The sequence below is a fragment of the Myotis nattereri genome (genome assembly GCF_964212035.1).
Source record: "Myotis nattereri genome assembly, chromosome: X".
In the NCBI taxonomy this organism is placed as follows: domain Eukaryota; kingdom Metazoa; phylum Chordata; class Mammalia; order Chiroptera; family Vespertilionidae; genus Myotis; species Myotis nattereri.
Window position 1 is genome coordinate 13,569,537 of NC_138078.1, and position 16,466 is coordinate 13,586,002.

Here is a 16,466-nt window from a genome sequence, read left to right on the forward strand (position 1 = left end):
TACACATTTCAGAAGTAACGTGTGGGGAGGTATACCCTCTCAAATAATGATTCTTAAATTGTGCTGCTTAAGAATCACCTGGGATTCTATTAAATGTATGATTCTTGGGCCACAGCCCTGGAGAATCTGATTTAGTAGACTTGAAGTAGAGCCCAGGAATCTGTTTTCTTATCAGGTTGCCACAGATTAATGAGAACCAGATGGGATCAACCAGGTTATATTTTTTGGGTTGACTGGGAAACCTACATTTTTTTTATTTTTTATATTGGACTAGAGGCCTGATGCACAAAATTCGTGCAAGAGTAGGCCTTCCTTCCCCTGGCTGCCAGCACCGGCTTCCCTCTGGCACCCAGGACCCAGGCTTCCCTCACAGCCCCAGTTTCATCCAGAAGGTCGTCCGGAAGGACATCCAGTCTAATTAGCATATTATGCTTTTATCATTATAGATTAGAACTGGTTCATTCATAATACTTTCAATTCATTTTGGAAACTTTGTTGAATTTCCAAAAGAGCCTCAGACCCAGGGTCTCCTCAATCAGGGAGCTCTCTGGTTTCTGGCCCAGCCTGAGAACGCAGGAATTTAGACTGGGAAGTGCTAGCTCACAGAGTAAGTCCCTGCTCCTTTGCTGATACAAGACCCTATATCTAGAAGGCTCTGGAGGGCAGGAAGGTAGCCAAGATCCTAAGCAATCTTTTGGCTGAGGGCAGTCATCAAAGAAGGTTGGCAAGTTTTCATTCTTGAAAGTGGATGGAATGAACTTCAAAAAATATTTTTAATCCTCACCTGAAGATACGTTTTTTATTTATTTTTTATTGCTTTTAGAGGGGGGGTGGAGAGAAAGAGACAGACATCAATGTGAGAGAGAAACATTGATAGATTGCCTTCCATATGCACCTCAATAAGGGATTGAACCTGCAACCTAGTTATATGACCTGGCCAGGAATTGAACCCCCAACCTTTCAGTGTATGGGACAATGCTCCAATCATCTGAGCCACCCAGCCAGGGTGAAAGTAGATGTAATGAACTTTTCAGTCTGGGAGCACTTCTGCTTCTGCTGGGGTCACCACCCTATCAGCAACTAGACTTGAAATCATTTCCCCCTATAACCAATCAGTCAAGTCCTGTGGACTCTACCTTCAAAATCTCTCTTCTACCTGATCCCTCCTTTCTGTTCTTACTACTCTAGTTCAGGCCCTTGGTAACTCTTGGCTTTATTACAGCAGATAGCATTTTGATTGTTACCTTCTTCCCTCCATTCCATTCATTCCCTTCATTGCCTCTGTAGTACCACTTGATCAATTCTCTTCTTAGTGCAGCTCACATCATACTTTTGCTCACAAGGCAGGATATAAATTCCTCATTGGGAGTTCAAGGCCTCTTCATGACCTGGTCCCAAACCAGCTTTAATGTGCCATCTATTTATTTTCCCCCCTCAGCAAAGGCAGCTCGTACATCTCACAGGCGGTCTCCTCACTGCTCCTGAACCTGTCTCCTTCAAACATTATGTCTCCGATTTCTCCAGGCTGGAATTCTTTTCCAGCTCTTTAATCTTCGAGCACTTAGCAGCTTTATTAAAGAACTTATGTTGGTCTCTCTAATATTAAAGTTTGTAATTACATGTTTATCTCTCTTACACACTGAGAACCAGATCACACACTGGGAAATCAGACTTAAGTATTATTTAATTTTTCATCTGTACCCCCCTCATATGCACAGAATGCCTAGCAAGACATCTGCACATGTGTTGATTAATTAAATATTTTTTAATAAAACTGGGAATTGCAAAAGATTGTTTCTAATTGAGCCGATTTGCAAAGCTTGCTTACTGATTCAACAAATACTTATTAAGGGCCTGCTATATGCCAAGCACTGTATAGGTTCCAACATCATAAACACAGTAATAATAGCTTACAGATTCAAGGTGTATGTGAGGAAATCTTATTCCTAAAGCATAACTGTGAGATTATTTAATACCTAGTATATTGAGTTCTTACAAGTATATCTGAAAGGAGAAATATGACCCCCAATGAGATTCTGCAGTTCCCATAAAATAAGGTTCTCCCCTCCAGGAATATGTGTCATGAAAATGGGTTTATGGACATGCAGGGAAGACATTCTGTATTTGCTCTTTGCTCAGTTTCACTTCATCATTTCTCTCATCTCTCCCTTCTTTTTTTCCTGAGGGGGTGAGGAGAACTTTGTAAAAACTGTGCAAAACTAGAAAGACCTAGGGCTGCAGCTGATGGTCTTTTATTTTTTTTTTAGTGTGAAGGTGGGAAAATGGAGCTGGAAGAGAATAAATCACTGTTCCCACTAGTCTTCATGGATCATGCCTTCTGCTTTTAGCAACAGCTCTTTCCCATTATTTTATTAAGCCTCTCTTGCCTGGAAAGAGGAGTCTGACCTTTAACTTTCTATTCTGGGCTCATTTGGAGATGTTTCACATATCCATAATATTGTCGGTTGCTACAAAACTAGTTCTCTTGATTCTCGGTGGCTGGACATTTCTGCCTCTCATGGAAACAGTATCCAAGGAGCTGTCACTCTTCTTTCTCCCAAAGTGGTAGGTGGGTGTTTGGTATCACATAATGACTGTACTGTACATTGAGTACAAGTGAAAATGAAGGGAATTTATTTCCACCTGCTGCTTCTGCTCTCCAATGTCTCTGAAACATACTTTCTAATAGACTGTTGTCATGGTCACTTGCTTCTTTATCTTTTACAGTATCGGGAGGCCCTTTACAAGTTCATGGTGGATACTGCCATACTTTTGGGTGCTAATAGCTCCCGAGCAGAGCATGACATGAAGTCAGTGCTTAGACTGGAAATTAAGATAGCTGAGGTAAGACTTAATCTAAAATTTATTTTTTTAATTTTCTTTATTTTAAAGGCAGTATATCCTGAATGAAAAAAATATATAAAATAGCATTCTGTAACATTGTCCTTTGGGTCCAAGGTATAACTAATAGCACCTCCTCTGGAAAGTCTCAACTATGGCCAAAGACTCTCTGACTATATTTTCCAAGAGAAACTCCTGTATAGCTCCAATAGAAGAATAGTTATTTAATGAATCCTTATTGATTTGGTTTGAGTGGAAGGTAATTTTTAAAATATATATATTTTTATTGATTTCAGAGAGGAAGGGAGAGGGAGAGAGAGACAGAAACATCAATGATGAGAGAGAATCATTGATTGGCTGCCTCCTGCACGTCCCCTACTGGGGATCGAGCCTGCAACCTGGGCATGTGACCTTGACCAGAATCGAACCTGGGATCCTTCAGTCCTCAGATCAATGCTCTATCCACTGAGCCACACCAGCTAGGGCTGGAAGATAATTTTTTACCTAACCTACTCTTTTCCCATTGCCACTCAGGGTCAGTCTGACCTAAGATAGGGACTTAGAGAAGTCTGTCCCACCATATTGGATACACAAATTTGATGTAGAAGTGTATAGGGTGAGCCTTTTTAGCTGCCTTTCTGGTACTACTTTGTATCCAGCCCTGTTTTTTCATTCTTTTCTTGCCCTGCTTTAATGAATCTCATTGTGTTACTATGTTCTGTGTAGGTCACCTTAAATTCTTCCAGGCTAATGCTGGGAACAAAAAGATATAAGAACCAACTTAAGGGAGAGTGAGAAATCCTAAATGGTTAGCTTTCTTTATAGAATAACTTCTTTTTCCTAGAAGAACCAAAGTGTAAAACCCCTATACATTCCCAAACCAGAGAGAGCAAGTATCGTGAGATCTGTTTGTTGGGATACTTTGCTGTGGGGGAAAACAAACTTTTGTCAAGAAACACTTGTATATGGGTTGTTAGGCTTTTATAACAAGTTTCTAAAAATCCTAAAGTTCATGTGACTCCAAGTGTTGCTTGGCTTGTGTTTGGTGAAGTGCAGTGGGATTTTGAGGTATGGAGTTGGGGTGATGGAGAAGGTGGAGGAGGAATTAGCCTTTCAGTAGCAGTGATGTATGTGTGGACCTCTCTCCAAACTTCTACTTGCAGCACAAAAAGTCCATTCCTGCGTGTCACCTTTGAAGACTGTGTGATGAAGGTCACTGCAGATGTTCTGGAGTCAAAGACTGTGCCTTTAAGCCATGCCTAAAGGCTGTCTGGATTCCCTTCCTAGGCAAATAGGAGACCCAGAGCTCTAATTTGGACTGAAGCTCTGATACATCAGGGAAGGCCTTGTTCTGAGCCAGGGATTTAGACCAAAAAGGGAACTAAAAACAGCTGGGCTGAGGAAAGACTGGGAATTGTCAAGAGGCTAAATGAAGTGACAAATCCATGGGATGGGGAGAAAGCTAGCAGAGCGCTCAAAACAGCTTTGAGGCCAAAGGGCTGCAACCTGGGGCTGCAAGCCTGAGTAGAGGGAGGAGTGGACAGTCTGAGGCAATGATTCAAACAAAACCTCGAAGATGTTTGTGAGACACATGAAGTCTCTTCTGTGGAGGGTGACGGGGAAGCTAAGGGCACTGAATCATTTAGAAAAGAGGGGTCAGATGTCTACCACTCAGCCCTCTGTGTCTTTGCCTTGAAAAATCCATGGCACATGATTTTTGGCATGCTAGTAATGCGCACTTCCGTCTCTTACACCCCAGGTCACTGAGGACATTCAAAATTAGTGGGAAATAGAGTTCTACGGAAGCTTCTGAAGCTTCCCTCGGGTGGCAGGACAGCTTAGTCCAGCACAAATAAGTCATTTTAAATACAGCCATGGAAGTGTGCATTTGACCAATCCCAGATAGAGGTGTGTGCACCAGGGCAGGTCTTAGTGATGGAGTGGCCCCTGTGATTGGAGGCAAATGGAGTTTAATGGCAAGATTTGACAGAGGAAATGAATCTAGGCAAAGTCTGGAATCATAGTTCCAACCCTGGGCGTGGTGGTTGTGAATGGGGGTGTAAGAGTAGGAGAGTCCTGTGGAGGTGGTAAGTGGCAAGTTTAATGCAAGGGAACCAGATGATGTGACTCAGGGGTGGGTATGGGGAGCGACTGCCTGTTCATGGATGTGATTACGATGGCCCATGAGGAAGGTCATCATTGCGGCTCTTCTTTGATTAGATTAAACATGGCAAAGGCTAGAAGCTTCAGTTTTTTTTTGGTGGTGGCAAAATGGCAAGGGCATGCATATCGGGAATGGAAAGAGTGTGAAGGGTCAGGGCTGGAGATGCTGACTTGGAAATGTGTATCAGGATGGTGAGGCCAGCAGTGGGGCCAGGGGAATCTCAAAGCCAGGGAAACCAGAGGGACGAAGGGAAGCGAGGGAATGAGCTGTTGACAGAATGATGACAGGAGGCAGTGGTGTCCAGATCGTCGAGTGTTGTTCAGTGAAAATGTGGCCCTAGGGATGAAGGATGGTCTGTGGCTCCTGACACACTGAGCTCATTATCTGGACACCACAGGTGAAGGTAAGGTGTTTGTCTCAATTGACTTTGATGTCAAAACTGGGCCAATAATAGATTTTGTCCATCCACATTGTAGGTGAGGAAGGGATTCTGGGTAGTTATATTTGTACTGAGGACAATGTTTCCCAGTGAACAGGACAGGAAGTTTCTTTTTATTTCTAAATCTTGCCTGAAGTGATGTCTTTTGTTTTTCTCTCCCAAGTTCAGCACCACACCAAAATCTTGAAAAACCGTATGATAGTCTGCAGATGTTTGCGCACATGTAGAAGGTGTCATGCAGTAAGGAACTGTTCCTTTGAAAAAATAACCAAAGTCTCCTTTCAACAGATAATGATTCCACATGAAAACCGAACCAGTGAGGCCATGTACAACAAAATGAACATTTCCCAACTGAGTGCTATGATTCCCCAGGTTGGTGAAAACAATCCAGGGGATTTTATTTTAACTGGTTAGTTTACCGGTGATTGCATTTCATCTGTGTGTAAGTTTTTGCCTTGTCAAACCTACCACCAGTCTTTTTGGTTATCATCATCTTTGTCCATTATCACATACACTATCCCTTTTCTGTGCATCAAGATGCTTTCTGCTCTTGGGACAGAAAACTGACAGCTCATTTTGCTACATGACAGAAGTTCAGACATAGGTGGCTACTGGTGTTGGTTTAGCTGCTTAACAATGTTGTCAAAGGCCCAGATTCTTTCTTTCCACTCCATTCTCTTTAGTGTATTGGCTTTTTGACTTCATGTTGGATGATTCAGGCATGCAAGGTGGCTACCACAGGTCCATATATCACATCTGCCATCAGGGCAGGAAGAAGGGGGAAAGGACAGTGATGGCCATATCTAATTCTTTTACCAGGAAAAACCAAAACATTTCTAGACTATTCCCAGGTGGCTTCCTTTTATTTTGTATTGAGTAGAATTGGGGCATGTATGTGGCCATCCCTACCTATAGGAATGGCTGGGCCTGTGAGTAGCTGGTTTTTCATTTCAATAGTGGAGGCAAGCAAGGGAGGGACCAATTCAAACAGCAAGATAGTGATGCTCTGAAGAGGGGATATGTTACATTTTGTTGCTGCTTGTTTCCCCTATGCAAGAAAGGTTGAGTCAGAAGGAAGACCGGTAATGTCCTGGGGCATTTGTGTCTTTGTGGGTGTGACAGTGAGTAAGGGAGAGTACAGGGGGGAAAGGGAAGAGAGAAGGAGGAGAGAAAGGGAGCATAGAACGGAGAGGGGAGTACAGGAGGGGGAGAGAGGAAATGAAGGAGAGGAGAGTTGAGGAGGGAGGGGCAGAGAGTACTGGAGGGACCAGCAGAGTGAGTGTGGGTATTACTAGGTGAGTGTATGTGTTGTCCATATGCGGATGGTATAGAACACATGTTCCATTTATGATGCAAGTAGTAGGTCTGGGTGGCAGTGACTGGGCATTTATTTTCTAAATTTGAGAAGTTGCATTTTTAATTATTTGGTTTGAAATCACAAGCAATGGATTCTGTTAAACCGATGATATTTGCCTTGCTTGCTGCCTAGCAAGAGGTACTTCACTCTGTTTTTTTTTCTCTTACTCCTCAGTTTGACTGGCTGGGTTATATCAAGAAGGTCATCGATACCAGACTCTACCCTGACCTGAAGGACATCGGCCCTTCAGAGAACGTGGTGGTTCGTGTCCCGCAGTACTTTAAGGATCTGTTTAGGATATTAGGCTCTGAGAGGAAGAAGTAAGAGTTTCCTTGTGTATTTTACTGTGACTTTTGTTTTTCCTTGTAAATGTTAAGGCCTTACCTCTCACATCCTTTGAAAACTGTTTTTAATGAAAGTTGCATCAAAAGAGTTTTGGGGGAAATCACGGTGCCCTTTGTGACAAATTGGCCAAAACCATCGTCTGCTGTGATTTACTTGCTGCAATGACAGCACATACACAATGTTTTTGCTCCTTATTTCCAGTATTTCTCCCTATTTTCTCTCTGAAAACCTAAATTATTTGTTAGTTTTGTGAACTAGTCATGTAATAATGTTTTCTGAGACTTCCATATGAACATCTTCTCTCCCCCCAGTTAATTCTTAGTCTATTGCTGCTTTCGCCCCCTTGTTTCTTTTTAGCCAATAAGTCACTTGGTGGCAATAAACCAAGGTACCTATATTGAAAAGACGTAAGATCACTCTGAGAGCTGTAGAAAAATTGCACTGATGAAAGAATTTCAGGAACTGTCAGGTTTTTCTTTTTAGAAAGAATATTTTAGGCTCTACCTGGTTTGGCTCAGTGGATAGAGCATCGGTCTGCGGACTAAGGGGTCCCAGGTTCGATTCCAGTCAAGGGCATGTACCTTGGTTGCAGGCACATCCCCAGTTAGGGGGTGTGCAGGAGGCAGCTGATCGATGTTTCTCTCTCATCGATGTTTCTAACTCTCTATCCCTCTCCCTTCCTCTCTGTAAAAAAATCAATAAAATATATTAAAAAAGAGAATATATTAGGATTTGTTGGGGTGCTACTTTAGCACTACAAAATAAGGAAACCCAAAAAATGCCCGGGAAAGGTAATTTTACATCTTTATGAAGCCATTCAGATTTCACTACAGAAAATGAAGCACAGAAAGGTCAACTAGTTTACAAAGACAAAGGCAAATTGCCAGGTCAGGATAAAAAAAATCATATTTTCTTATTTGGACTTATACAAGGCATGTTGCAAAGGGTTATTATTTTTTTAAAAACCACTTGCCAAAGTCCTAGTAATAAAATTCAGCATCCATCCTCACCTACGGAAGGACACGTTTGAAGAGCTGTATTCTTTTTAAGATGAGATATTCTTATGGAAAAAACAGTATGTGTTCCTTGAGGAAAGCATGCAAGACAGTAAACATACATAGAAGGGGGAGAAGAAACAATAAATTCACTTAAGATTCTACCAGAAATAAGCAGTGATTCTTTGAAAATTCTCTAAGCAAAAATTGAATCTAGAGGTAAATAGTGTTTGGGTGGGGTAGAGCCTTGCTATTCAAACTGTGCTCCATGGACCAGTAATGCCAGCAGCCTGTGGTAAAAATACAGATTCCAAGGCCCCTCCTCCATAGAAGCCTATAAAGTAGATCTGGAGCGAGGCCCAGGAATCTGTATTTTAACAAGCAACTCAAGAAAGTCTTATGCTTACTTTTTTTTGGAGAGGGGGGAATTCACTACATTAGAATAACTTATTCATATGTGCTTCCTAGCTCTGAAATACTATAAAATATGACCCAAATGATTTTCTATGCCTATGCCATTGAGTTATTGGGCACATTTTAAATTTTGGTGGTAATTTGCGTTGAAAGGTGAAGTTTTCACCATGCTATATATGTATTCTTCAGACCTAGTGAGTTGGTTGTAAATTAGTAGGTGCTTTAGGAAATTAATTTTATTTCCATAAAAGCCTAACTTATAACAACGTGATAGATTGGGCCTTGGCTTACTATATTAGAAAAATCATCTCTATGGTGATGATTATACTTTAGAACTGCAGGACTTGTTATAACAAAAGGGACCAAGAAGATCATGAGTAGAGGGAGATTTTAATCTGCTTCTTGTCAAAGTGATAACTTGATGTAAATGTAGTGAACAGCAGTGGAAGAATATATAGATAGAAAAGTTACCTACAGATAGTATATCCATGATATAAAATAACCTTTAGACATTATGAAACTTCAGTTTTAAAGACAAAAAACATCTCTTTCACATAATTTATGCCTCAAAAACCAATTCATCAAAAACAACTTGTATCCTATATATTCTTATGAGATTTCAAGACACTTTACATATTGAAAAGATTAATTTTTATTTGCACATCACAGTGCATTTTTATACTGCTAATCATATTTGATCCTCACTTGTGTTGTATTCCAGTCCAGGAACGATCCCCTTGGGTTCTCATAGTTACATATTAGTCAGGACATGCCAATTGCTGCAATAAGTTCCTCTAAACTCTCATTGGCTTGCACAATAAAAATTATACTCTTGGCTCATGGGACGGTCCAACGTGGGTGTCCCTATAAGATGCTTTCTTCCAAGCAGGGCCTTGGGAATCCAGGCTCCTTCTTCTCGTGACTTCCCTTCTCTGGATGTTTGAAATCTTCTCCATTCAGCTGATATGTGGGGAAAGAGAGAGGGTAGAAGATTGCAAGGAAGTTTTTGTGCTCAGGCCTGAAAGTGGTGCATATCCCTTCTACCCCTATTTCATTGGTCAGAACACAGTCATATAACCCATTTAACCGCAGAAGAAGCTGGGAAGTATAGTTAAGCTGTGTGCCCAGGAGCAAAATATCACATAAATGATCTAATTTTCTTGAAATGACATTTTCTTGTTTGTTCCACCCTGCCCCCAAATGACGTAGTGAGCACCTGATGGTGGGCACTCTTGTATAATAAGTCTTCACTTAATGTCATCCATAGGTTCTATGACTTTAAGTGAAATGATATATAATGAAACCAGTTTTACCATAGGCTGATTTAAAAAAATATTTTTATTGATGTCAGAGAGGAAGGGAGAGGGAGAGAGAGATAGAAACATCAATGATGAGAGAGAGTCATTGATTGGTTGCCTCCTGCATGCCCCCTACTGGGGATCGAGCCCACAACCTGGGAAAGTGCCCTTGACCGGAATTGAATTCAGGACCCTTCAGTCTGCAGGCCGATGCTCTATATCTACTGAGCCAAACCAGGTAGGGCCACCATAGGCTAATTGATATAAATAAGAGTTCACTTCCTATAGCATCTCATCAAGGTTGTAACAAGACAATGTTATTTGAGGATCTGCTGTAATTGCTTTTGTAACTTCAAGGCCTAACACAGTGCTTTTCATAGTAGATACTTCATAAAAATTTCTAGAAATTAACCAGATGCCCCAATCACCACTATCCAGGAGGTGATATGTAAGCAGAACCTCAGAGAATAAGGAGGAGCTTTCCAGGCAGAGGAGAGTAGAAAAGGGATGTTGCATATGTCCAGTGATGAAACTAGCATGTTGCCTTCGAAGCAAGAGTCCAGAGAGCTGGGGAGGCTTTGAGGGGTTGGTTTGGGCTCAGGATGTATAAAGGAAAGGTTTTTAACATCCTCTCACCTCTTCCCTGGAGATACCTTTGAAGAAACAGCCAATCCTTCTCAAGTTGGATGTCTCTGCTGTGCCTCTGTTCTGAGAATCTGCCAGTGAAAATCACACATGGGTCATGATGATGTTAACCACCATTATGACTAACAGTTACCTTAAAATAACTATATTGTTTCCGTTTTACAGATGAGGAAGCTGAGGTTAAGTGACCTGCCTAAGGACACACCTATTAGAGGGAGCAGAGCTGAGATTCTAAACTCGGTGACCCTCATTTCTATGTCCTGTCTATTTCCCATACATGCCTCTGTATGGAAATGAGACACCTTTCAGACACTTCCCTGTTAGTTTGGAGACAGACAACTCTCCTTTAATTTTCAGGATTACCAAACCATCTTGGGTTGGTATTAGCTGCTCATTTATTGACTGCTTCTTATCCTCTTATATCATGTCTCCTGCCAGCCTGGTGGGAACAGGCCTCTCTTTCTGACTGAATGGCTTTGGGGACAGAGGCACTGACTCTGAAAGTTGGTTCAAAACTAGAGCAGTGAGATCCCCCAGAGGTTGTTCCAGAAATTGTGTTGGCCCTTGAGGGACAAGGAAGTAGGTGGCCAGGGCAGGGCCATTTGAGGGCTTGACATGGAGGCTGCCTATAGGGAAACGGAGTTGGAGTTCAAGGTGGAAAGGGGGCGTGAAGATGCAGTGATGTGCTGGGTTCCTCAAGTATCGGGCATGTCTTTCCAACTCCATGTGGAATGAGATCACATGCATAGTTTGAAATCAACTCTAATTTTTGATGTGTCTGAGCATTAGGTGGCAGTAATTCAGTCATTATAGTCAGATCTGTTCCTGGCTTGGGAATAGTTACAACCTGGAAATCGGCAAATGCTACAGATCAAGTTTTTCTTGGCAAGCCAGTTGTCTAGCACAGTGGTCGGCAAACTCATTAGTCAACAGAGCCAAATATCAACAGTACAACGATTGAAATTTCTTTTAAGAGCCAAATTTTTTAAACTTAAACTATATAGGTAGGTACATTGTTATTAACTTAATTAGGGTACTCCTAAGGCTTAGGAAGAGCCACACTCAAGGGGCCAAAGAGCTGCACGTGGCTCACGAGCCGCAGTTTGCCGACCATGGGTCTAGCACATCACTGGGTGATGGGTGCTGCAGACTTCCATCCCCTCCTGTCTCCCTTCAGTTCTTCCACCCACTCCTGACTTGAGGCTGTCTTAGATTCCATCTTATTTGGTCTGAGGAGCAAGAATGGGAGGGGGAGGCTGAGGAAAGATGAGGTCAGAGAAATTTGACTTGGCATCTTCTGTGTGTGTGTGTGTGCGCGCGCGCAACCCGTACTTTAGCAGCCTGGCCTAAAGCAGACTCTGGGAGCTTTTGCCAAGCCTCTGTGATCTTTTCTGTCCTCAATTTTATTTTCATATAAAGCATGCACAGTGTACATTAAAGTGAGATGACTCTTGTTGCACAGGTGCTCCTAGAGCAGCGGTTCTCAATCTGCGGGTCGCGACCCCTTTGGCGATCAAATGACCCTTTCACAGGGGTCGCCTAAGACCATCCTGCGTATCAGATATTTACATTACGATTCATCACAGTAGCAACATGACAGTTATGAAGTAGCAACGAAAATAATTTTGTGGTTGGGTCACAACATGAGGAACTGTATTTAAAGGGCCAGAAGGTTGAGAACCACTGTCCTAGAGACTTACCTGGAAAATGTGCTGTTCTGTGGACCTCTTATAGGGTTCAGCAATGCTGATGGTGATCTAGGGCCTCGCTGTTCAAAGTATGGCCCATGGAGAGCAATATTGGCCTCGCCTGAGAGCTTGTTAGGAATACAGAATCTGGGATTTAGAAAGTCCTAGTTTAGCTGTGTCTGCAGAAAGATGAGGAGATGGAGTTTTCCTAGATCAGTGGTTCTCAAACCTGACAATCATCAGAATACCCCCAGAGGGCTTGTTAAAACATACTGCTGAGCCCCACCCCACAGTTTCTGATTCAGTTGCTCTGGGGCAGGCCCAGGAATTTTCTAACAAGTTCTCAGGTGATGCTGAAGTTGCTGGGCTAGGGACACAACTTGGGAATCACAGCCTTAGGCATACCTCTGAGCAGCCTCTAGGATTTAGGGAGATTTCTTTGGCTTTGAGAACCTTTGAGAAGAAACTGGTTCACCTTAGGGAGTATGACTGAGAGGAGCAAATGCAAGCTCTGGAATCTGAGGACCAAATGTTAGTCCCAGATTTGACACATCCTTGGAAGTCCCTTGACCTTTGACCTTTGTTTTCTTCATCTGAAAATGGAGATAATAATAATAACCACCCCATAACATCGGTAATGAGGATCAAAAAAGGTACTTTGCTTTGACCGGTTTGGCTCGGTGGGTAGAGCGTCGGCCTGCAGACTGAAAGGTCCCAGGTTCGATTCCGGCCAAGGGCATGTACCTGGGTTGTGGGCACATCCCCAGTGGGAGATGTGCAGGAGGCAGCTGATCGATGTTTCTCTCTCATCGATGTTTCTAACTCTCTATCCCTCTCCCTTCCGCTCTGTGAAAAATCAATAAAATATATTTTTTTAATAAAAGGTACTTTATGATCTTTGAAATGAAATACAAATGTTAGTTGCCACTGATGTTAGTTGAGAACCCAGGGCAGCAGAAGCTTCTTTAAAAACATCTTCCTGGTCAGACGCTTTGGGAAATGCTTTCCTGTTGCTCTGTTAGTGGTGGGTTCTCTCCTGAGGTGTTTTGCTTTTCTCTACTTTATTTCTTGTCATTTGGGGAAAGCACCATACTGCTGAAAATGCTTTTTGGAAAAAACAAAGATATTATTTGCTATTTTCAAGTGCTGTTGCTGAGTCTAATTTTTTTTTTCTTGGTGTATCTGAGCATTAGGTGGCAGTAATTCAGTCATTATGGTCAGATCTGCTCCTGGCTTGGTAATATTAGCACTCTGCAGCTGTGTGCTCCCCGAGTTCTGTCAGTGTATTTATCACACACTGGAGCAGCTCATCAGCACCATTGTCTTACTGTGCGAGCTTCCTGCATTCCATCTCCTGGCTTTTCCTCACACACTGTTCTTTCTTCATACCTACAGATTTCTGCTTAAGTGCCTTTGTCAGAGTGTTTTGGGGTCTCCGTGATTTGGTCTAGAATTTTTTTCTGAATTACAGGCATTCATGCATCACGGTGTAGCATGGGGAAAGCACACAGGCTTAGAGTTAGACACACCCAAGTCTGGTCAAGCCTCCATCGTTTATTACACCAGTTCTATTTATGTTGGGTTCCACCCTAGAGATTTTGATGTAATTGGTGTGGAGGGGCCTGAACATCTGGACCTTTAAAACTCCCCAGGTGATTTTACTAAGTTGGAGACCCACTGACTTTATAATAATGAGGAGTTACTTAATGGTTCTAGGCCTCAAGTTTCCTTGTATGTAAAATGGGTACAATAATATCTCTTCTATAGCAATTGCTGTGGGGATTCTAGAAAATGCCATATGATTTCAAGGGAGCTGGAAAGGCCCACACTTCTAAATCTTCAGTATGCTTCTACCACCATGTCTTTTCTACTGCCATCAGGCCCCTCCTAACAGTGTCCCTAGTTAATCTGGCTTATCACTGCTCCCTTGAGGGAATATTTTTTGAATTCACATAGGATATCTTCTGGCCAGGGACCTTCTAATCTGTACCTATGGATCCAGCATAGCTGTCACACCCAACAAGCAATATTCTAAGATTGAAGAACATACAGACTTTGTGTTAGGGTCAGGCTCTGCCCCATTGACATTCTCTACCCTGGACCCTGATTGTTGCCTGTGTCTCCCTTACTGCAGCTGGCTGGCCTTTTGCCTCCGAGAGTGATGACCCTGCTCACCATCCCCTTCAAACAAGCTATTCCTACATTATTTAGCTTGTCTACAGTTCATGTTCTTGCTTCACACCCCTGAGCCTTCCAGCCTTTGGCACAGCCCAGGCCCTGTCCCTCTCATGATGCTTACTCTCATCCCTCAGTTTGAGCTGTGAAGTGTCTGGCACATACTTTTGGGTGCCAGTGTCTGCCAAAGCATTTTTTAAAATATATTTTATTGTTTTTTACAGAGAGGAGGGGAGAGGGATAGAGAGTTAGAAACATTGATGAGAGAGAAACATCGATCAGCTGCCTCCTGCACACCCCCCACTGGGGATATGCCCGCAACTAAGGTACATGCCCCCAATTGGATTCGAACCTAGGACCCTTCAGTCCGCAGGCCGACGCTCTATCCACTGAGCCAAACTGGTTAGGGCTGCCAAAACATTCTTGATGTGCTTGCCTCATTTCCCCTGCTCAGCTAAAAGCTTCAAGAGATCATTGACTATATCTTTCTTGCCTTTCCATCTCCCCAGTACCTAGAACTATTAGTATATATCTAGGTGCCCAGAATGTGCTGATTGAGTGAAAGGAGAATCTCATATATTCTTATTATGTGTGCCTTCAATTCAGAAACCTGATTATATGAACAAGCTGAAATCTGAAGTCCTGTGTCCCCCAACTAGACTCTAAGTTCTCTGAATGTAGGCCCTGGATTCCTATTTCTTTACATTCCTCATGGCATCTGGAACAATACTTGGGCAGCAGTAAATGCTCAGTGAGCACCTCTTGTCTTGCTCAGGAGTAGGGATGTGAACTGAAAAGATCCAAGGGAATGATCTAAAACTACATATTTATTGTAGTAGCCTCAGAGCATGGATAAGGGCTAGACTTTACTGATAGGAACAGGGGCTTCTGAGAAGGAGTGCACATATCCCAATAATATCCACTGAATTCAAGAGAAAATCTGAAAACTTGTATATGCCTATTTTTTTTTGAAAAAAATAATTAGGTTTTATATTCTATATAGGTGGCCACAAACTCTGCATTTGATCGGTATGGCACACACAGGGCGTGGGGGCAGTGTCACTGGCAGTAGTTTGTTTTTATTAGATATATGGAAAATAATTTCAAACTATTTATATATATATATGTAGGTTTATAAATTGTATTATCTAGTTTATTCCCCTCCCCCAAATGGACAAATGACTTTAAAAATTCTTGCGGAGAAACAGGAATTGAAGCCACTACTAGTAAAGTAAGCACAAGTGAGTGGCAAGAAAATGGCAGAAGCGCCTCTTTTTCTACTCAAGTTTGTCATCTTGGTTAGGCAGATGACAAGCTAAAAACAGTGGTGGTCTAACCAGATATGACAAGGCTATGGTCCAAAATGTTTTGAAATGCCCAAGAAGACTATATGAAATAGGGATTTACAGCCACTGTCATTGTATTATCCTAATCCTATATGGATAATGTGTCTAGAAGGATTAACTAATGGTATTTGAAGAACTAATGATTTTTGAAAATATCTTTATTTCACTTTAACTTCCAAAATTTCTATTTCTGCATTTGTCAAAAACATTTGTAATATGTTAGTCCAATAGCTTATCTCTATGTAAATGAAAATAACTACACATATATTGGCTATATATGCTGAAAAAATACTTTATTGCTAGGAGTGCACGTTTACTGGGTTAGAGTGCCAGGCAAATGAGAGCGTTCTTTTTAAAAAATATTTTTTAATATTTCAATTGCAGTTGACATACAATATTATATTAGTTTCAGATATTCAGCATAGTGATTAGCCATTTATATAACTTACAAAGCAATCACCCCCGTAAATCTAGTACAAATGTGGGTTGTTCTTGATGGCCCAGTTATCATCATCATGTCACACTGCTCTCACATGACTGTCTGACTCAAGAGCTGTCTCAGGAATGTGTGTTATTAGTCACTGTGATAATGGCACAGCTGGGAGGAGATGGGTCATTAAAAATTCATCATCACTGTTGAGTTAGAAGTTAACTCAGGTCACACATCCTCTGAGGTCAAGGCATCTTTTGCTTATGGAAAAAGACAACACTTGATAGAGTGTAATGGATTTTTAAGATATGCATTATGAGTATTACATG

The 16,466-nt window shown here is 41.9% G+C and overlaps 1 protein-coding gene across 2 annotated transcripts in view; it reads left to right on the forward strand.

The window, feature by feature from the left end:
• The window catches only part of PHEX (phosphate regulating endopeptidase X-linked), a gene marked incomplete at both ends in the record, with an annotated part of 199,983 nt that overhangs the window by 45,246 nt on the left and 138,271 nt on the right, over nt 1-16,466 (forward strand). For both annotated transcript variants that reach the window (XM_081081267.1, XM_081081268.1), the window contains 3 exons: nt 2,728-2,844; nt 5,733-5,816; nt 6,976-7,121. In XM_081081267.1, coding sequence (XP_080937393.1) covers nt 2,728-2,844; nt 5,733-5,816; nt 6,976-7,121 — 347 coding nt within the window. The remainder of the gene's footprint in view (nt 1-2,727; nt 2,845-5,732; nt 5,817-6,975; nt 7,122-16,466) is intronic.